Source organism: Peromyscus leucopus, chromosome 7, assembly GCF_004664715.2.
Source record: "Peromyscus leucopus breed LL Stock chromosome 7, UCI_PerLeu_2.1, whole genome shotgun sequence".
In the NCBI taxonomy this organism is placed as follows: domain Eukaryota; kingdom Metazoa; phylum Chordata; class Mammalia; order Rodentia; family Cricetidae; genus Peromyscus; species Peromyscus leucopus.
The window spans coordinates 98,919,913-98,940,075 of record NC_051069.1 but is presented as its reverse complement, the minus strand read 5'-3'; the positions used below and the strand labels follow the sequence as shown (position 1 = coordinate 98,940,075).

The following is a 20,163-nucleotide window of genomic DNA, read 5'->3' as shown; positions in this document are numbered from 1 at the left end:
GAGGCCAGGGAGACCTACAGGAGGCCAGAGAGACCTACAGGAGGCCAGGGAGACCTACAGGAGGCCAGGGAGACCTACAGGAGGCCAGGGAGACTACCGGAGGCCAGGGAGACCTATAGGAGGCCAGGGAGACCTACAGGAGGCCAGGGAGACCTACAGGAGGCCAGGGAGACCTACATGGAGGCCAGGGAGACCTACCGGAGGCCAGGGAGACTACGGAGGCCAGGGAGACCTACCGGAGGCTAGGGAGACCTACAGGAGGCCAGGGAGACCTACAGGAGGCCAGGGAGACCTACAGGAGGCCAGGGAGACCTACCGGAGGGCCAGAGAGACCTACAGGAGGCCAGGGAAACCTACAGGAGGCCAGGGAGACCTACAGGAGGCCAGGGAGACCTACAGGAGGCCAGGGAGACCTACCGGAGGGCCAGAGAGACCTACAGGAGGCCAGGGAAACCTACAGGAGGCCAGGGAGACCTACAGGAGGCCAGGGAGACCTACAGGAGGCCAGGAGAACCTACCGGAGGGCCAGAGAGACCTACAGGAGGCCAGGGAAACCTACAGGAGGCCAGGGAGACCTACAGGAGGCCAGGGAAACCTACAGGAGGGCCAGGGAGACCTACCGGAGGCCAGGGAAACCTACAGGAGGGCCAGGGAGACCTACAGGAGGCCAGGGAGACCTACCGGAGGGCCAGAGAGACCTACAGGAGGCCAGGGAGACCTACAGGAGGCCAGGGAGACCTACAGGAGGCCAGGGAGACCTACAGGAGGCCAGGGAGACCTACAGGAGCCAGGGAGACCACAGGAGCCAGGGAGACCTACAGGAGGCAGGAGACTACAGGAGCCAGGAGACCTACCGGAGGGCCAGAGAGACCTACAGGAGGCCAGGGAGACCTACAGGAAGCCAGGGAGACCTACAGGAGGCCAGGGAGACCTACAGGAGGGCCAGGGAGACCTACCGGAGGCCAGGGAGACCTACAGGAGGCCAGGGAGACCTACAGGAGGCCAGGGAGACCTACAGGAGGCCAGGGAGACCTACAGGAGGCCAGGGAGACCTACAGGAGGCCAGGGAGACCTACAGGAGGGCCAGGGAGACCTACCGGAGGCCAGGGAAAGGAAAGGGATGGGATGGGACCATTGGTCTCATGGGACCAGCCTGTGTGCAGGCTGGAGGAGAAGGACCTGACCAAGGAGAGGTGAGAGTTCAGCTGATGGGTCCCAGTGTGGGCTTCACCCCACCTCTCCCCACCCCACCCCCCACCCTCAGGGAAGTCATCAGCTCCAGGGAGAAGAGCAAATACAAGTTCCCTCCCGTCACTTTGCCCTGTGAATTCGGAGCCTTCTTCCAAGGTCAGTCTCCAGCCAGCCCTGCCCCCAAACCTGGGTCCCCTTCCTGTGGTTCCCTGATGCCACCCACTGAACAGGAACTCCTTGGTGGTCTGGCCTGGGAGGGCCACCGGAAACTCTAACAGCCAAGTGGGAGTTTTGGGGTAGAGGGAAGAGAAAGGGCATGCTCCGGCAAAGGGCTTTCGTCCTAGGCTGCAGTGAGGACTTCCCATCAGGTGGGGGGTTGACCTGTCCCCTGAACTGCTCATCTTCCTTCTCTCGTCCCTGTCCAGTCTCTCTGCCCGGGGAGCCCCCACCTGGGCTCTGCCCTCCTCAGGCCCCTCTCTACACTCGTTGTCTCCACCTACTTCTTCTCTCCTGGAGGGGTGGCGGCCAGAAGCCCCTCTGGTCACTTGTCCCCCTGGCTTCTTCCACTCACCATTTCTTCTGCCCTGGGCCTTCCCCCTCCTCCCACTGGAGGGGCGGCAGGCAGCACTCGATATGGTCAGAGCAGGAAGGAACTGGACAGAGACAAGCAGGGCTGGGGGAGCTGGGTCCTTTTGGCTGGTTTAGCAAGTCAGTTGTTCATGACCCAGGACGGGAGGTCCCTGGGGGAGCCCTGCCTCCATCTCCTGCAGCCCTGGCACTCTCAGCGCCCCCTAGATTTGTTTCCTCCCATGTGTAAGACCCTTCAGGGCGGCCTGATGGCCTCAGGATCGAGTCTCATTCCTCCCCACTTCCGTCCCCACATCCCGAGAATGACACCAATTACTCCTTCTCAGGGTGTTGACCCCAGCTGTGTCCTCTCCCCTCATGAGGCAGTTTTATTCTTAGGTCTTGCCTCAAAAGCCCCACCGCAGGGAGGCCCCGACCCCACCCAGACCTACCTGTGTCAGTCACACCGTGTGACTCAGGCCTGGACCTTCCTGCTCTCTGGGTTTCACTTCACTTCCTGACGCCTTGTCCAGCTGGAGCAAGGCCACATGTGAGGCTATGAAAGCCCCTGGAAGTCCCCAGTCAGGGAGGGGAAATATCAGTGCAGTTCATGCAGCCTGGTCCCCAGAGCAGAGCACCAGAAGCTCCCGCTGTCACGGAGGGAGAAGGAACGGATTTGCATCTTAGAAGCTAAACCCCGTGTCTCTGTGGGGAAGCACAGTGGCTGTGTGTCACTCTGGGACACTGTCACTTTTAGACGTAAGGAACTAGGAAGCTGCCTAGGCTCTCAGGGCTGGACCATATATCCCCCAAGAACCACCTTGACAGCCGGTTGATGGTGCAGCACTAGGGAGGCAGAGGCAGGGAGGCAGAGGCAGGCGGATCTCTGTGAGTTTGAGGCCAGCCTGGGCTACAGAGTGAGTTCCAGGACAGGCTCCAAAGCTACACAGAGAAACCCTGTCTCAAAACCCCAAAAAAAAAAAAGCCGGGCGGTGGTGGCGCACGCCTTTAATCCCAGCACTCGGGAGGCAGAGCCAGGCGGATCTCTGTGAGTTCGAGGCCAGCCTGGTCTCCAAAGCGAGTTCCAGGAAAGGCACAAAGCTACACCGAGAAACCCTGTCTCGAAAAACAAAAACAAAAAAACAAAACAACAACAACAACAACAACAACAAAAAAAACCACTGTAGCCCCCCCATCCTCCTACCATACAGCCATGCCATTTTAGACCCATTAAAGGGGGAAGTTTCCTGTCTCGAGTCTGGACACTTGCTGGGCTCAGCCTCTACCCCACACCCCCATGCTGGGATATCCCACCTCTTGTGCAGTCCTTTGGCCCATAGCCCTACAACCTTGGTGACCTTGTCCTGCTCTGCCCACTGCCAGAGAGCCTGCAGGATGCAGGCTGCCTGCCTCCCACGTTGCTGTTGCGGCTCCTCCACCTCTTTGGTGCTGTCCTTGCTGGGGGAAAGGTATGTGGGGTAGTGAGCCTGGGGACCCAAGGGTGGCCCTCTCAGCACCTTGTTCTAGGTGAGTCCATCGCCACCTTTCCTCACCCATAGGAAAACGGACAGGTGGCTGTGAGCGCTGGCTCTGTGCAGGGACTGCTAGGTGTGGTGCGGAGCTGGGGCCGTGGCCCGGCTCAGGACCCGAGCCAGGTGCTGCTGGCTCTGAAAGCGCTGGTGAGTGCGGTGCACGTCCTGCATGCTAGCCGAGCGCCACCCCGAGGGCCAGAACTCCGCACCCTGCTTGAGGGCTACTTCTACATTCTTAATGCTGACTGGCCGGCTAGTCCAAGTTCAGGCCCTGAAGAGGCCCTTGTCACCCTGCGGGTCAGCATGCTCGGTAGGTGCCCTTGGGGAGGGGAATGCCCATGTGCTGGTGGGAAAGCAGGACCGGGCTCCGGGAGAGGTGGGGTGTTTAAGAATGCTTGTAGGGGAGTCTGACCGTGACCCCCACACAGATGCTATCCCCATGATGCTGGCCTGTGAAGACCGGCCAGTGCTGCAAGCCACCTTCCTCAGCAACAATTGCTTTGAACACCTGATTCGCCTCATCCAGAACAGCAAGGTGGGTGGAGTTCCACCTGCGGGGTGGAAGGCTTGGGGGGTCCCAGAGACATCCCAGGCTGCTGTTGAGCAAGCTTGGCTCCGGCCTGTGCGCAGCGGGAGGGCCTGGGGGGCTGGGCAGGGCTTGTCCCTTTGGGGTTTGGGCCCCAAAAACCTGACAGGAGAACTTTGACTAGGTCTCAGTGGGACATTTCTCACTGGTGCAGACCCCTGGCAGCTCCTCCTGGTCCTGTTCTAACCTCTCCTCTTCCTCCTCCTGCTCCTCCTCCTCCTCCTGCTCCTCCTCCTCCTCCTGCTCCTCTTCCTCCTGCTCCTCCTCCTCCTGCTCCTCCTTCTCCTCCTCCTGCTCCTCCTCCTCGTCCTCCTCCTGCTCCTCTTCCTCCTGCTCCTCCTCCTCCTGCTCTTCCTCCTTCTCCTGCTCCTCCTCCTCCTCCTCCTCCTCCTGCTCCTGCTCCTCCTCCTCCTGCTCCTGATCCTCCTCCTCCTGCTCCTCCTGCTCCTGATCCTCCTCCTCCTGCTCCTCCTCCTGCTCCTCCTCCTCCTGCTCCTCCTCCTCCTGCTCCTCCTCCTCCTGCTCCTGATCCTCCTCCTCCTGCTCCTCCTCCTCCTGCTCCTCCTCCTCCTCCTGCTCCTCCTCCTCCTGCTCCTCCTCCTCCTGCTCCTCCTCCTCCTCCTGCTCTTCCTCCTCCTGCTCCTCCTCCTCCTCCTGCTCCTCCTCCTCCTGCTCCTCCTCCTCCTCCTCCTGCTCTTTCTCCTCCTCCTCCTCATCCTCTTCCTCCTCCTGCTCCTGCTCCTCATCCTCATCCTCCTCCTCCTCCTGCTCCTCCTCCTCCTCCACTTTGACCCTCCTCACAGCTGTACCTGCAGGCCCGGGCGCCCCCTGAGGGGGACAGTGACCTGGCCACCCGGTTACTGACTGAGCCCGATGTCCAGAAGGTACCACTCTGGGGCTCACCAGCTCAGGCAGCACCTCCCTGGGCCACCCACCCTGGGCTCCTTCTCTGACCATTTCCTGTGCTCTAGAATGGTGGCTGAGTAGATGTGTCTGAGGCTTGGCAGAGCTGACATTGAGGGTGACTCCCAGGCTCTCTCCACCCCTACCCCTTCCAAGGCCCCATCCTGGAGACTGGAGCAGGAAGTGGTCTCTTGCTTACCTAGTGTCAGAATGGGGTGCTGGGGTGTGACTGGAAGGAACCTTCGAAACCCTTCACCACCTACCCCACCCCGCTTCTCCGGAGACTCAAGTCCAGACACTAAGAGCTTAGGTTGTCCTTCCTAAGGCAGGGGTCCCCAGAGGAGCCATATCTTCTGTGGCTCCTAAGTCTTGTACTAAACTTCTTATAATGTGCCCCATGTCTAAGTGTCCATAGGGGCTGTAGAAACTGTGGGGTATCAGGTGGGGCTCTACACCTGGGCCCCCAACCACCAGAGCCTCGGCCCTGGCTTTGTCTTCATGAGGCAGCCTCATGTCTTTATTCCTATGGTGACTTTCTGAGATCCGCCTGTCCATGCAGCTCCAAATCAGGCAGGGCTAGGTGACCCCCCATGCATACATCCTTGATTTTATTTACAGATAAGGAAACAGGCCTAGACAAGGGAAGGTTGTCTGAGCTCTCAGTGCGGGGGACTGGGCAGAGCTGTGAGCAAAGGGCCCACAGGACTAAAACCTAGAGAAGGGAAGGTTGTCTCAGATCTCACTGCAGGGGACTGGGCAGAGCTGTGAGCAAAGGGCCCACAGGACTAAATCCTAGCTTACGTAGCACTTGATATCAGACTCTCAGCCCCCAGGTGGGTCAGGCGAGTGAGCAGCATGCCTCTGACATCAGTTTCAGCTAAGCTGGGCCACAGCATCCTCACTGATTTAGGGGTTGGGGGAACAGGGTAGGATTTAGAGGTCTCGAAGGTTCTTCTGGCTCTAATGTCCTGTGATTGGTTGCCCCATACCCCTGAATCTCTGTCAATCACCATGGGTGGTGGGTCACTTGATGGCTTGCATGCATGCATGTCTCACTTGGGGGTGGGTGGGGACTGGTGCCAGTAAGTCTGTAGGAGGAGTGCAGAGGCAGTGTGCACCATTGGTCTAGCCTTTCCCAGCCGGGGTTTCTTTCCAGGCCTCTTTGCAGAGGCCGTCTTGCCCAGCTGCTATGAGAGCACTCCAGTTCAGGGCAACACAGTTGTGGAGCAGGTGGAGGGCCTGGTGTTCACAGAGGGTTGCTGATCCAGCAGATACCCTGGACCCTGGTGTACCTGGCCCTGCACCCCGTTTATTGCCAGGTGTTGCCAGCTGTGACACCCCGGCAGCTGCTTCTCCTGACATCCCCTCTACCCCAAGGTGCTGGACCAGGACACAGATGCCATTGCAGTCCACGTGGTCAGAGTGTTGACCTGCATCATGAGTGGCTCCCCCTCAGCCAAGGTGAGGATGCTTCAGACTTTCTGTGACAGGAGTCGGAGGTGGAATTTGTTGTCCTCACGTTTCCAAAACTGGCCAGTAATCCTGTTCCCTGGAGAGCACATGTCTGCCATTGCCTCTGGGGTGTGGTTTCACGTGCTTGGTGGGTGTGGTCTTCAGTGTGTCCTGGGAGCTGGGATGCCTGTGAGCTGACCGCCATCTGTAACAGCCTTCTGAGACGAAGATAGGCTACTCCATCCTCTGTGTTGTCCCTTTCTCTACTGGAATCTACAGGCAGAGATCGACAGAGTTCCAAAAGTGGAGGGGTCCCCATGGGTGAGTTAGCCGCAGACCCACACCTTTGCTTACTTCCGCCCTGCTTTTCAGGAGGTGTTCAAGGAGCGCATCGGCTACCAGCACCTGCAGGAGGTCCTGCAGAGCCACGGGCCCCCCACCCACCGGCTGTTGCAGGAACTGCTCAACATGGTGAGGACTGGGCTGGGGCCTGGGTCCCAAAGGCAGCTCCCTAGCCTGGAGGACTGTTAACTATGGCCAGTGTAATGGGAGCTGTGGCTCAGCCATACATGTCAGTGCCCTGAGGTGAGACCTCTACACTATAGGCTGCAAGGACTATTTCAGGAACATATAGTTAGGGGCTTGGCCAGCCCAGGCTACTTCCAAAGCTTGGAAGTTGGTAGTGCCGAGTGCTTGTTTTGTTGGTCGTGATCATCCATGCACCTTTGGCAAGGCACCAAGATGCAGCAGCACGCGTTGCTTTCCCATACTGTAGGCAACAGGAAGTCTCGTAGCTGGCAGGGGGCCACAGTTGACCTGAGACTGTCACATTCTTTCCACCAGGCTGTGGAGGGTGACCACAGCATGCACCCGCCTCCACCAATCCGCAATGAACAACCCGTGCTGGTGCTGATGCAGTGGCTGCCGGCTTTGCCCACAGCAGAGCTGCGCCTCTTCCTGGCACAGCGCCTCTGGCGGCTCTGTGACAGCGGCCCGGCCAGCCGCGCCACCTGTGTGCAGGCAGGCCTGGTGGGCTCCCTGCTGGAGACACTCGGCACGGGGGCAGCCCTGGGAGCCCGCTGCCAGGAGCAGCTCTTAGCACTGCTGCAAGCCCTGGGCCGAGTGTCTCTAAGGCCCCTGGAGCTGCGTCGCCTGCTGCGCCCCCCGCCGGGGCTGGACTCAGACTCAGCCGGAACTGAATCTCAGAAGGCTCAACATGCAGGCGCCGTCATCCGGGCACTGTCAGGCATGGCCCGGCACCGGGGCCCCGCACGCGCCCTGCGCTACTTTGACCTCACACCTAGCATGGCGGGCATCATGGTACCTCCTGTGCAGCGCTGGCCAGGACCCAGCTTTACCTTCCACGCCTGGCTCTGTCTGCGTTCCACAGAGACAGCTCCTACCTCAGCCCCTCTCCGGCCCCTCCAGCGAAAACAGCTGTACAGGTGGGTAACTGCCAAGGGCCAGGGACCCGCTGCCGGGCGGGGGTGGGGGGCACGAAGAAGCGGGCATAACTGGATTGCTTGCCCCCAGCTTCTTCACCAGCAATGGCTCAGGGTTTGAGGCCTTCTTCACGGCCGCTGGGACCCTGGTGGTAGCCGTGTGCACACGGAAAGAGTACATAACCGTGAGCTTGCCCGAAGTGTCCTTCGCTGACTCCGCCTGGGTGAGTCCTCACCCTTCTCACGTGGTCCGGTGTGGACTGGGGACCACCAAGGCTCGAGTGTGGCTTGAGTCATCATGGCTTCTCTTACAGCACTGTGTGGCCATTGTGCACGTGCCTGGGCGCCGACCCTTCAGTCAGAACCAGGTCAATGTCTTCAAAGATGGCCAGCTGGTCAAGACAGCACTTCTTCGCTTCCCCTCCCTGAGTGAGGTGTGCCAGGCAGGGTTTGGGTGGCCGTGGGTCAGTCGGAGGGACTTGGATCGGTGTGGACTGGACCCCCTGTGTGTCTTCAGCCTGCACCGCTCTGAAGTCCATGGTTTTGGGAGTCATCATAAGCTGGATATAGGTGGAGTCCCAGGCCTTGCTGGGACTGACCAGTCTCCCAATCCTGACCCTGCAGCCTTTCTCCTCCTGCTGTATTGGTTCTGCTGGGCACCGTACAACGACGACCACCACAGGGCTCCCCACTGCCTTGTCTCACACTCACCCCTCCCTCACCCGCTCCCAGTCAGTCCCAGCCTCTGCAGGCCTGGGCGGGGGGCCTGGGCTGGGGGCCCCTCTGCAGGAGGGCAGCATCAGCTCCACCCTTGCAGGCACCCAGGACACTCGGTGGGGAAGCCCCACATCTCTGGAGGGTGAGCTGGGGACTGTGGCCATCTTCCATGAAGCCCTGCAGGCATCTGCCCTGCAGGTCCTGTATGGCCTAGGTATGTAGCCCCTGTTGTCTGTCAGTCCCCTGCCCGAGTCCCAGCCTCTACCCTATTGTCCCAATTCTAGGGCATCAGATTTGCCAGGTGCCCAGGGGAAGATGGTAACCCTAGGAATCTGTCCTCTGGGCAGGCAGGGAGGAGGCAAGCTGTGGGTGGGATTTGGCCAGAGGCCCCGAGGTCTCTTACAGGATTGGCCTTCTCTCTCCAGGGCCCAATGAGCCAGCACCCTTCAAGCCTGAGGGTGAACTGCATGAGCTTGGTGCCAAGTTGCTCCTCCACTATTCACCTCAGGTATTTGGGGATGAGGGAATCGTCACTACCCTCTGGCTCTGCCCTCAGGCTCCCATTTTCAATCTGTCACCCCCTTCTCCATTTGACCCAGGCCTGTAAGAACAACATCTGCCTGGACCTGTCCCCTGGCCATGGGCTGGATGGCCGCCTGACAGGACATAGGGTGGAGACATGGGATGTGAAGGTATGTGTGTACGTCTGATAGTGTACATAGGGCTAGTTGGGAGCAGTGTTGGGCTCTGGCAGTGTTTGGGAGACCAGTTCAAGAGACCTATGCTTTGAGTCCAGGCTTCTAGGCAAGATGCTGGTGGGGAATTGCTCTCTCATCCCCGGCCCCTCCCCCCAGGACGTGGTGAACTGTGTAGGGGGCATGGGTGCCCTGCTGCCCCTGCTGGAGCGAGTAGCTATGCAGCCCCAAGAGGCCGAGGCGGGTCCAGGTGAAACGCATGACCTTTTGGGACCTGAACTGACCTCAGGCCATAACACTCAGGGCCTGCTTCTCCCCCTGGGCAAGTCTTCAGGTGAGTCCTCCATGCCTGGGCTGGGGAAGAAGGTCTTGGCATGGCAGTGAGGGTGGAAGTGTGAGGTAGTGTCTTCTCGCATGCCCTTGACCAACCTCTATCCCCTTCCTGTTGGTTGGCAGAGGAACGGATGGAGAGGAATGCAGTGGCTGCCTTTCTCCTGATGCTTCGGAACTTCCTGCAGGGCCACACCGTAAATCAGGAGAGCCTGGTGCAGTGCCAGGGGCCTGCCATCATAGGGGCCCTCCTGCGTAAGGTGAGACCTACTGAGCAGGTGGAGGAGAGACAGGAGCAGGACCTTCTGGACAGCGATGTCGAGTGGGGCCTGAGTGGGGGGCAGATTTGGTTGTGAGGATGTGGTTAGGAATGTGGCCCAGGCTGTGTCAAGGGAAGCTGAGCCATAGGCCGGGCTGGAAGCTTGTATTTCCGCGATGGCAGCCGCCCTGAAAGCCTGTGAGCAAGGATGGTGGTTCGTGTCTGCTGCTGGGAAACCTGGAGCCTGAGTGGCTGGGGCTCACATCTCAGCCAGCCCCTTCTCCCCTCAGGTCCCCAGCTGGGCCATGGATATGAACGTGCTCATGTCTGCCCAGCTGCTGATGGAGCAGATGGCTGCTGAGAACAGCGGGACCCTCCTCTACCTGCTCTACCAACATTTGCTCTTCAGCTTCCACCTCTGGACCCTCAGTGACTTTGCTGTGCGCCTGAGTATGTGAGGGGCTTGGGGAAGAGGCCTGGCTACAGGGCAGGGCAGGGGGACGTCACAGCCTTGCTCTAGACGATCTGAGGGGACACAGCTGACAGGGGCAGAGCTCTGCCCTGGGGTGTGTGAGGGAACGTGATGGTGCCTGGGAGGTGTGGCAGAGGCATGGCCCTGCCCCACACGAAGCTTTCTGCTGATGTCCGTCCACTCAGGTCACATCCAGTACATGTCCAGCATAGTCCGAGAGCACAGACAGAAACTCCGGAAGAAGTATGGAGTCCAGTTCATCCTCGATGCTCTGCGCACACACTACAGGTTAGGCTGGTGGGACCGGGTGGATGCTGGGGGCCTGGCACAGAAGTGCCTGGTGTTGGAGACAGGACGACATGCAGCCTCAGCTCATCTGCCCACTTTCCCTGATCTTGCCTCTCGGGACCTGCTGGCTGTGCTTGCTGGACCGTCTAGTCTGCAGCGGGAGCGCCCCCTTGCGGCCGACGACCTGCGCACGGTACAGACTTCCCTCCTGGGTCTGGCGCGTGAGTTCCTGGTCCGGAACTTCTCAGTGGATGACATGCAGGTCGTGCTGAGCTTTTTGGCAGCCACCAGTGATGATGGCCAGGTGGGCAGGAGGTTGGGGAGGGTGAGGCTCGGGGGAGAGGTAGATGGGCCAGCTGGGGAACCCAGCCTGGAGTGACATTCTGGATCCTCAGGTGGTGGGCACACTGGACCTGTTACTGGCCCTGCTTCAGGGTTCTCCAGCACAAGAGCCCTTGGCCATCTTCCTGTTAGAGCCCGGGAACCTCGAGGTGCTGCTCACACTGCTGGTGCGGCCAAAGTCACCGCCCCTTTTGACTGACAGAGTCTGCAAGGTACACCCAGCCCCTCCTGACTTCACAATCCCAATCTCGGAGGCCCCTGGCTGGAACCTAGGGCAGCCTTGCACCACTGAATAAAGCCACTTACACGGGCCTCTTCTGGAGCCACACACCTGCGCAGTGACTTCTCCTCCTGTGTTAAGTCCTCCGTGATGACAGCCCCTCGATCTCCCTCCCGCAGATCTTGCGAAGACTGCAACAGAATGAACGATTACCTGAGCGGAGCCGCCAGAGGATCCGGCTGCGAGACTGTGGTCTCCAGGGTCTTGTTGCCAGCTTGCCCGAGGGGACCATCTCTCCCCAGCTCTGCCAGGGCCTCTATAAGCTGTTTATGGGAGCAGGTATGATGTGGTTGGGACCAAGAGGTAGATCACATGGAGCGGGGGATGCATTTCAGTGGTAGAATGCTTACCTAGCATTTGCCAGGCCTTGGGTTCAATCCCCAACACAGCAGAAAACAAACAGAAACGCAGAGCAGGCAGAGGGGATGGGACTGGAGGGAAGAGGGAGTGTCCTGTGGGGACAGGATTGAGACCGTTCCCTCCGACTGTCAGTCCCTCAGGTTGCACCCCCCGATTGCCTGAATCTCTCAGATTTGTTGGCTGTGGTACAGCTGTCCCTCCAGGCTGACCTCAGTGTCCGCCTCGACATCTGTCGTCAAGTGAGTAAGAGAGAAGCTTGGGGAGGAGGGAAAGGGGTGGCTTCTGCTCTCTGGAGTCCGTTTTGCCTGTCTGGGAAGCGGGTGAGGACCTGCGGGGAGGGTCTGGGAGGCAGTCAGATGGCCTCTGACTTGCTGTGCCCCGGCCCGGCAGCTCTTTCACCTCATCTATGGACAGCCAGACGTGGTGCGGCTCCTGGCCCGACAGGCTGGTTGGCAGGATGTGCTGACCCGGCTCTATGTCCTGGAGGCTGCCACAGCCGGCAGCGCCCCACGCTTTCTCCCAGAGCTGCCCCCCTCCCTGGAGCCAGCCCGGTCCCCACCACCCACTGAGTTGCCTGCTGAATCCTCGGATGTCTTCCTGCCCTCCGAGTCCCCTTGCCCTGACCCAGACGCCTTCTACCATGCCCTCTCCCCGTTCAGTACACCCTTTGACCTGGGCTTGGAGCGGGCCAGCGTTGGCTCGGGCAGTGCCGCCGCCGGGGGGAGCAGCAGCGGGACTGTCACTCCAGCCAGCCAGCCTGGCACACCGTCCCCGCTGGATGGGCCACGGCCCTTCCCTACCGCCCAAGGCCGCCACAGCTCCAGCCTCTCCAATGTGCTAGAGGACGGCAGCCTGCTGGACCCCGCTGGCGTCAGTGGGGATGACACCTCGAACACGAGCAACCCCCAGGTGAGATGGACCCACCTGGTGACATTGCATCGTGTCTGGAGATGACACCTCAGGGAAGCAGGTTGGCACTGTGACCTCTCCAAAGATGGGACTGACACCAGGGCCGATAGTCTCATGTGTGGCTGTGTTGAGCCACAGTGGAGGAGAGCGGCCGTCTAGGGCCCAGGGCCAGCCTGTCTCTTCTGGAGGAACAGCCAGCGAGTGCTCCTCACTGCTGAGTTGTCTCTGCAGCCCCGGTTCTCCTTGAGAATTCCTAGGCAGCCTTGAAGACTCAGGGTAATGCCTTTGTGACTATCTCCTCTCCTCTCCTCTTTGGAGTCGAGCAGAACCCCAGGTTTCTCCCCAGAGTTCAGACAGTACCTGGAACTCCTGTGCCATTTTTCTTTTTTTTTTTTTTTTTTTTTTTTTTCTTTTTTTTTTTGGTTTTTTGAGACAGGGTTTCTTTGTGTAGCTTTGCACCTTTCCTGGAACTGCCCAGGCTGGCCTGGAACTCACAGAGATCCGCCTGGCTCTGCTTCCCAAGTGCTGGGATTAAAGGCGTGTGCCACCACCGCCCGGCCCTGTGCCATTTTTCTAAGACCTTGGTGCCAGTCTGGCTGTTTGCCGAATGCTGCTGCCTCTCACCACTCCTGCTAGTGGGCAGACAGGGGTGCTGAGCAGAGACTCCCCTCCCAGCCCACCGGCTCACCACCCTCCTGTGCCCACAGCAAACGCCCGAAGAGGAACTCTGCAACTTGCTCACAAACGTGCTGTTCTCGGTGACATGGCGGGGTGTGGAGGGCAGTGATGAGGCCGCGTGGCGGGAGCGTGGCCAGGTCTTCTCAGTTCTTACCCAGCTGGGGGCCTCAGCCACACTGGTGCGCCCACCAGACTGCATTAAGCGCAGGTAAGAGGGATGATTCGGGAAGGTGATGGGTCTCTAGGAGCCGGGGAGCCAGAGAAAGTGCAAGGTAGGTACTGAGTCCTTCTCTTGGCCAGCCTCCTAGAGATGATGTTGGAATCAGCCCTGACCGACATCAAGGAGGCTCCCCCAGGAGGCCTGGCCAGCCTTACCCAGCAGGCACTGTGGCTGCTACGTCTGCTGCAGGATTTCCTGTGCGCTGAGGGCCATGGTAATCAGGAACTATGGAGTGAAAAGGTGCGACCATTCAGAGCCACGTGCATTCTTGCGTCCTTATAAACCTGGGGTATCTAGTCTGAGAGATGGGCAAGTTCCCAGGGCAGTCCTGGATACATCAGCATGGACATCTATAGGCATGTCTAGTCAGGTCAAGGTTTGGGGTGGATGACGGTGTTAGAGATGGCTGGGTACACCTTGCAGGACTGGTCAAGCGGTGGGAACAAACCTTACCTAGCCTCCAGCCCAAACTTTACCTTGCCTTCTTGCCGTGTATCCCTGGCCTTGTGTGGTAACACGCTGGAAATGTTCTATGTGGCAGCTCTTTGAAGGTGTGTGCAACCTCCTCGATCGCCTGGGCGCCTGGCCACACCTAGCCAATAGCACAGCAGAACTCCGTGAGATGGCTCAGATTGGCTTGCGTCTTGTGCTTGGCTATATCCTGCTGGAGGACCCACAGGTGAGCATTGGGTGGGCGGTGGAGGTGGAGGTGGGGCTGGTGGAGGTACAGCAGTTGGTGACACCCTCATTGCCTTGCACGTACAGCTGCATGCCCAGGCCTATGTGAAGCTGCACACACTGCTGCAGACTGCAGTGCCAGCCCGCCGTGAAGAGGCATGCTACGTCCTCTCCAAGCTGGAGGCCGCACTCAGCCGGGCGCTGAGCACCTCTTGCTCTGAGACTGAGCATTCACAGTCTCCGTCTACCGCTGTGGCGGCCTCTGAGCGCTGTTCGTGGTTGGTGCCGCTGGTCCGCACGCTGCTGGACCGTGCCTATGGGCCCCTGGGACTACAGTGGGGACTGCCCTCCTTACCACCCACCAATGGAAGCCCCACCTTCTTTGAGGACTTCCAGGCTTTTTGTGCCACACCTGAATGGCGCCACTTCATCGACAAGCAGGTACCTAAAGGAGGTGGGGACGAAGGACGAGGATGGGGGCCAGGGCGCACCTCGAGCACTGGTCTCCCCCCATTCATCCTCCAGGTACAGCCCACCATGTCAAAGTTTGAAATGGACACATATGCTAAGAGCCATGACCTCATGTCAGGCTTCTGGAACGCCTGCTATGACACTCTTATGAGCAGTGGACAGCGGCATCAGCGGGAACGCATCCAGAGTCAAAGGGCCTTCCAGGTGCGCAGCCCAGGAGTGGGGACGGTGTGCGGGCTCCCCCGGACGCCTGGGAAACAGCTAACGGGGCAGGGTAGGGGATGGCTGGGAACCCAGCAGTCCGGGGATTGCCCTGCTCTTCTCCCCACAGGAACTGGTCCTAGAGCCTGTCCAGCGCAGGGCCCGCCTGGAGGGGCTGCGCTACGCGGCCGTGCTGAAGCAGCAGGCGGCCCAGCACTCCACGGCCCTGCTACACTGGGGGGCGCTGTGGCGCCAGCTCTCCAGCCCCTGTGGGGCCTGGGCACTAAGGTGGGCCGGGCTTTTCGGGTGGAGGAGCTGGGCTTGGCACAAAGGGAATGACTCGAGAGTGCCAGATTGCCTTTGGCTCTCCGTTGAAGGTCTTAACTAGAGTCATGCAATGTGAATAACAGCAGCAGTCTTAGACAAGGACGGGGATTCGGGGGTTGGGGGGATGGCGGCCGCGGCACACTTTTAATCCCAGCACTTAGGGGGCAGAGTTCAAGGCCAGCCTGATCTACAGAGGCCAGTTCCAGGACAGCCAGGGCTACACAGAGAAACCCTGTCTCAGAAACGCGACAGTGTTGAAGTGGGGGCCCTGTAACCTTTCGCTGCCGTGACAGTCCCTGGTGGTGTATCTGCAGGGTTCCCCCAGCCCCTCACTGGAAGCTGTCTAGCGCGGAGACATACTCACGCATGCGACTGAAACTGGTGCCCAACCATCACTTCGACCCTCACTTAGAAGCCAGTGCCCTACGCGACAATTTAGGTGAGTGTGCTGTACTCGGTCCACCCGCCTGGTGTTTCCCATCATGCCTCACTGTAAGTAAGTACGACTGGCCTCGTGCAGGTGAAGCTCCCATGACACCCACTGAAGAGACCTCGCTGCCTCTGGCAGTGACCAAAGAGGCCAAAATCAGCACCCCTCCAGAGGAGCTTCCTGAAGACCAGTTAGGGGAGGATGAACTGGCTGTGCTGGAGACCCTGTGAGTGGGTGGACTGGGGGCTGGGCTGGGCTGTTGCCTTCTGTGGCACTGAGTCTGAGTCGTTCGCTGTCCTCCTTGAGTACCCTGAAAAGTACCCCAAATTGGAAGTTATTTAAAAGGTTGGGTGGTTGGGTGGTCTTTAGTAGCCAAGTGCCTCTGAGCAAGGCTGAGAAAAAGCAGAACAGTGTGGGGACCATGGCAGCAGGAGGGGTGACCTGACGCGCAGCCAGAGCGACTTTTAAGTTCAGCGAGGGCACGGGTCAGTGAGCACTAGGCCCTTGGCAACTCCTCTCCGTCAGGGAGGTGTGAGCATGTGACTTCATAGCTCATTGGCCCTCGGAGTTTGTCAAGAAGGGACGCCAGCATCAACAGCTGAGCTGTGCTGACCCCCAGGATGGAGGCAGCGGAACTAGATGAGCAGCGTGAGAAGTTGGTGTTGTCAGCCGAGTGCCAGCTCGTCACCGTGGTGGCTGTCGTCCCAGGACTGTTGGAGGTCACCACGCAGCACGTGTATTTCTACGACGGCAGCACAGAGCGTGTGGAAACTGAGGAAGGTGCGTTCTGGTGGAGTCGGTGGAGGGCGTGGCAGAGAAGGGCCAAGGTCTGGACTGGGTCGGGGCCAGGGACTCCACATACCCACTGTTGGTCCTGTAGGCATTGGCCACGACTTCCGGCGCCCCTTGGCCCAGCTGCGTGAGGTCCACCTGCGGCGTTTCAACTTGAGGCGGTCAGCACTAGAGCTCTTCTTCATTGATCAGTCCAACTACTTCCTCAACTTCCCATGCAAGGTGTCTGGGTCCTCGGCTTCATCTCCTGGCCCGGCTCCCAGGCCCCAGCCCCACCCCATCCCACCCCACACCCAGGTACGGAACCAGGTGTATTCATGGCTCCTGCGCCTACGGCCACACACCCAAGGCTACCTAAGCAGCCGCTCCCCCCAGGAGATGCTTCGCGCCTCGGGACTTACTCAGGTAAGAGTCCTAGGTATGTCCTAGTGCGAGGTAGGGACTTTGTAGGTAGGGCTTCTGGACAATTTCACTGCTCATCCTTCGCTATCCTGCCCTCCAGAAATGGGTACAGCGAGAGATATCCAACTTTGAATACCTGATGCAACTCAACACAATCGCAGGACGCACCTATAATGACCTGTCTCAGTACCCTGTGGTGAGGGCCCCACTCTGTATACATCCCTCCCTTTCCCGCCGGCTAATGGGCCAGGCCCTAAGCACAGTCCCCGGACGGTTCACCTCTGACTAAGATCAGGCCTCTGTTCCCTGCCACTGCCTCACTCCCCTGCCCTGTTTTCTTCCTGCTGGGCCCTGGTCTCCCCGGAAGGCAGGGGCGTCTATTGTAGATCATCTGTGCTCCTGCAGCCCTTCCAAGTGGGATTGTGAGCAGGCTCTATCCATCTTCCTGAGTGTGAGGGCAGGGCAGGGTGGGCTAGCAAGCCATCAGGGTCTTCATGCAGCTTCTCCCCTGGGTGGGTGGCCAGTTCCCCTGGGTCTTGCAGGACTACGTGTCCCCAGTCTTGAACCTCAGCAATCCAGCTGTCTTCCGGGACCTGTCCAAACCCATCGGTGTGGTGAACCCCAAGCATGCCCAGCTCGTGAGGGAGAAGTGAGCATGTGGGCAGGGCGGGGCGGGGCTCCGTGGGCTGGGGCTGGGTGGGTGAAGGGCTTCTGCTGACTTCTGTTGCCTGTGCCTTCAGATACGAGAGCTTTGAGGACCCAGCAGGTACGATCGACAAGTTCCACTATGGTACCCACTATTCCAATGCGGCAGGCGTGATGCACTACCTCATCCGCGTGGAGCCCTTCACCTCCCTGCATGTCCAGCTGCAGAGCGGCCGGTGCGCCCAGGAGTGATGGGAGGTTGGGAAGGAGGGGGGCACAGTCTCACGCTGCCTCTGGTCGTCTGACCCTGGCCGTGTCCTCCACCAGCTTTGACTGCTCTGACCGGCAGTTCCACTCAGTGGCGGCAGCTTGGCAGGCACGTCTGGAGAGCCCTGCTGATGTGAAGGAGCTCATCCCAGAGTTCTTCTACTTCCCTGACTTCCTGGAGAACCAGAACGGTAGCATGCAAGCCACTGGCTGTGGGAGCAGGGCCCTGAGCACGAGTGCCCAGGCAGGGGTGGCCAGGGATACACAGGGATACTGCTGACCTTCTCCCCTGCTAGGTTTTGACCTGGGCTGCCTCCAGCTGACCAATGAGAAGGTGGGTGATGTGGTGCTGCCCCCGTGGGCCAGCGGTCCGGAGGATTTCATCCAGCAGCACCGCCGGGCTCTGGTGAGGAGGTGACGGCACACGGGCAGGCAGAGTTGGGAGCGGCGGTGGGTCCGCAGGCCCAGGGCTGACCCCACTTCCCACCCTCAGGAGTCGGAGTACGTGTCCTCCCACTTGCACGAGTGGATTGACCTCATCTTCGGCTACAAGCAGCGGGGGCCCGCCGCTGAGGAGGCTCTCAACGTCTTTTATTACTGCACCTACGAAGGTAGCAGGGTGCTGCGTGAGGGGGCCAGGCACAGACGAAGGAGCGATCCAGAGGAGAGCGAGCGGAGGGAGGGAGTTCTGACTGCTTTGCTTCCCTCTCAGGGGCCGTAGACCTGGACCATGTGGCAGATGAACGGGAACGGAAGGCTCTGGAAGGCATCATCAGCAACTTTGGGCAGACTCCTTGTCAGCTGCTAAAGGTCAGAGCTGCTTGGAATACAGCAGTCAAGAATATGTCAGCCGGGCGGAGGTGGCGCACGCCTTTAACCCCAGCACTCGGGAGGCAGAGGCAGGCGGATCTCTGTGAGTTTAAGCCAGCCTGGGCTACCAAGTGAGCTCTAGGACAGCCAGAGCTACAGAGAAACCCTGTCTCGAAGAAACAAAAAACGAACGGAAAAAGAACAGTCATGTTGAGGTGCTGACTAGCTCTTGTCTGCAGGAACCACACCCGCCCCGGCTCTCGGCTGAGGAAGCGGCCAGTCGCCTCACTCGTCTGGACACGAGCTCACCCAGCGTCTTCCAGAACCTGGACCAGCTCAAGGCCTTTTTTGCTGAGGTGAGAAGAGGGCAGGAGCTCAGCTTCCTCTGTGGCGTGGGTTTAACCGCGCTCACCGCTGGGGCCAGACGGGAGTTCTAAATGACGGTAACCGACTGACCTCACGGCAGCCAGTGGACACGGAGGAGAAGGAAGCAGGGCTTTCTTGAGGAGGGCCAGGGCAAGGCGTGACTTCCCGAGCAGTCTCTGAGAACCCGAGTGGGTCGGGACGGAGGGACTCTAGCCTGGACCTCTCCCTGCATCTTCGCACAGCCTCCCCTTGCCCTCCTGTTACTGGGCTGAGGCCCGGGAGGAATGGGATGAGAGGATCAAGGCTGAGCTCGAGCTCGGCCCCGGGGTCTTCTGCCTTTCCGCCATACCCTCCTAGATACGCACTGCTGGCAGGTGTGCTTCTCCATGTGACACCCACTCTGTGCCCCTGGGGGCCAAGGGCGAAGAAGAGAGGGTACCCACTGGGGCTGGAGAGATGGCTCAGCAGTTAAGAGCACTGGCTGCTCTTCCAGAGGACCCAGGTTCAAATCCCAGCACCCACATGGCAGCTCACAACAATCTATAACTCCAGTTCTAGGGTACTAAAACACCAAAGTACATAAAATAAATAAATTGTTTAAAAAATTAAAAAAAAAGAGGGTGCCCATTGAGAAGACTTGTCTGGCCACCCCTCCACACAGCCAGCCCTCCACATTTCCGCAGGTTGTCAGCGAAGGCGTACCTCTGGTGTTAGCTCTGGTACCCCACCGGCAATCACACTCCTTCATCACCCAGGGCTCCTCAGACCTGTTGGTAAGAGCGCTGGGCAGGGTGCCCCTCAGCTCGTCCCTCTGCCTCCACCCCACCTCAGCACACACACTCTTCCTACAGGTGACCGTGAGTGCCAGTGGGCTGCTGGGCACTCATAGCTGGTTGCCCTATGACCGAAACATCAATAACTACTTTACCTTCAGCAAAGATTCCAGCATGGGAAACCCCAAGTAAGGCGGCTGTGGGTAGGGAGGGTTATAAATGCCCTATGTCTTTAGAGAATGCAGGCCAACTGGGGGCAGGGTCTGGCCAGGCTCCCTGCCAGCCTAGATCCCTCCCCCGTGGCCCAGCCTCACCTACCATCTTCCCATTGACTTAGGATGCAAAAACTACTGAGTGGGCCATGGGTGCCAGGCAGTGGCCTGAGCGGGCAAGCATTGGCAGTGGCCCCGGATGGAAAGCTGCTCTTCAGTGGCGGCCACTGGGATGGCAGCCTACGTGTCACTGGACTACCCCGGGGCAAACTGTTGAACCAGCTAAGCCGACACCTCGGTAGGAGCAGCCCTAATGCCAGGGAGAATGCGGCAGGCAGAGGTGGAAGGGGGTTCTGAATGGGGCCTGGGAGGGTCCAGTAACCCCGGTCTGTCCTCTCCTTCCTGTGCAGACGTAGTGACCTGCCTCGCACTGGACACCTGCGGCATCTACCTCATCTCAGGCTCCCGGGACACCACGTGCATGGTGTGGCGTCTCCTGCAGCAGGTGTGCATGGCGGACGGACCTGTGAGGGCCCTGTAGCCCAGAGCAGCAGTCCATCCGCCCC

General features: G+C 59.6%; 1 protein-coding gene across 5 annotated transcripts in view; it reads left to right on the top strand.

Annotated features, from left to right (window-relative positions):
* Nbeal2 (neurobeachin like 2) overlaps positions 1–20,163 on the top strand; it is a 35,339-nt gene that overhangs the window by 13,328 nt on the left and 1,848 nt on the right. For 3 of the 5 annotated variants that reach the window (XM_028886860.2, XM_028886862.2, XM_037207966.1), the window contains exons 6-49: positions 1,265–1,347; positions 3,142–3,227; positions 3,318–3,600; positions 3,719–3,825; positions 4,680–4,760; positions 6,157–6,240; positions 6,604–6,702; positions 7,075–7,676; positions 7,765–7,897; positions 7,988–8,107; positions 8,298–8,604; positions 8,816–8,898; positions 8,990–9,082; positions 9,245–9,419; positions 9,542–9,675; positions 9,965–10,124; positions 10,332–10,434; positions 10,585–10,738; positions 10,830–10,988; positions 11,176–11,335; positions 11,549–11,655; positions 11,807–12,325; positions 13,033–13,211; positions 13,304–13,463; positions 13,765–13,902; positions 13,989–14,342; positions 14,427–14,576; positions 14,704–14,861; positions 15,215–15,339; positions 15,421–15,556; positions 15,950–16,110; positions 16,211–16,527; positions 16,625–16,720; positions 17,049–17,173; positions 17,265–17,405; positions 17,497–17,627; positions 17,733–17,842; positions 17,930–18,047; positions 18,149–18,246; positions 18,486–18,602; positions 19,296–19,385; positions 19,464–19,573; positions 19,723–19,895; positions 20,008–20,102. In XM_028886860.2, the coding sequence (XP_028742693.1) occupies positions 1,265–1,347; positions 3,142–3,227; positions 3,318–3,600; positions 3,719–3,825; positions 4,680–4,760; positions 6,157–6,240; positions 6,604–6,702; positions 7,075–7,676; positions 7,765–7,897; positions 7,988–8,107; positions 8,298–8,604; positions 8,816–8,898; positions 8,990–9,082; positions 9,245–9,419; positions 9,542–9,675; positions 9,965–10,124; positions 10,332–10,434; positions 10,585–10,738; positions 10,830–10,988; positions 11,176–11,335; positions 11,549–11,655; positions 11,807–12,325; positions 13,033–13,211; positions 13,304–13,463; positions 13,765–13,902; positions 13,989–14,342; positions 14,427–14,576; positions 14,704–14,861; positions 15,215–15,339; positions 15,421–15,556; positions 15,950–16,110; positions 16,211–16,527; positions 16,625–16,720; positions 17,049–17,173; positions 17,265–17,405; positions 17,497–17,627; positions 17,733–17,842; positions 17,930–18,047; positions 18,149–18,246; positions 18,486–18,602; positions 19,296–19,385; positions 19,464–19,573; positions 19,723–19,895; positions 20,008–20,102 (7,114 nt within the window). The remainder of the gene's footprint in view (positions 1–1,264; positions 1,348–3,141; positions 3,228–3,317; positions 3,601–3,718; positions 3,826–4,679; positions 4,761–6,156; positions 6,241–6,603; positions 6,703–7,074; positions 7,677–7,764; positions 7,898–7,987; positions 8,108–8,297; positions 8,605–8,815; positions 8,899–8,989; positions 9,083–9,244; positions 9,420–9,541; positions 9,676–9,964; positions 10,125–10,331; positions 10,435–10,584; positions 10,739–10,829; positions 10,989–11,175; positions 11,336–11,548; positions 11,656–11,806; positions 12,326–13,032; positions 13,212–13,303; positions 13,464–13,764; positions 13,903–13,988; positions 14,343–14,426; positions 14,577–14,703; positions 14,862–15,214; positions 15,340–15,420; positions 15,557–15,949; positions 16,111–16,210; positions 16,528–16,624; positions 16,721–17,048; positions 17,174–17,264; positions 17,406–17,496; positions 17,628–17,732; positions 17,843–17,929; positions 18,048–18,148; positions 18,247–18,485; positions 18,603–19,295; positions 19,386–19,463; positions 19,574–19,722; positions 19,896–20,007; positions 20,103–20,163) is intronic. The other 2 variants (XM_028886863.2, XM_037207967.1) reach the window with 1 other exon arrangement.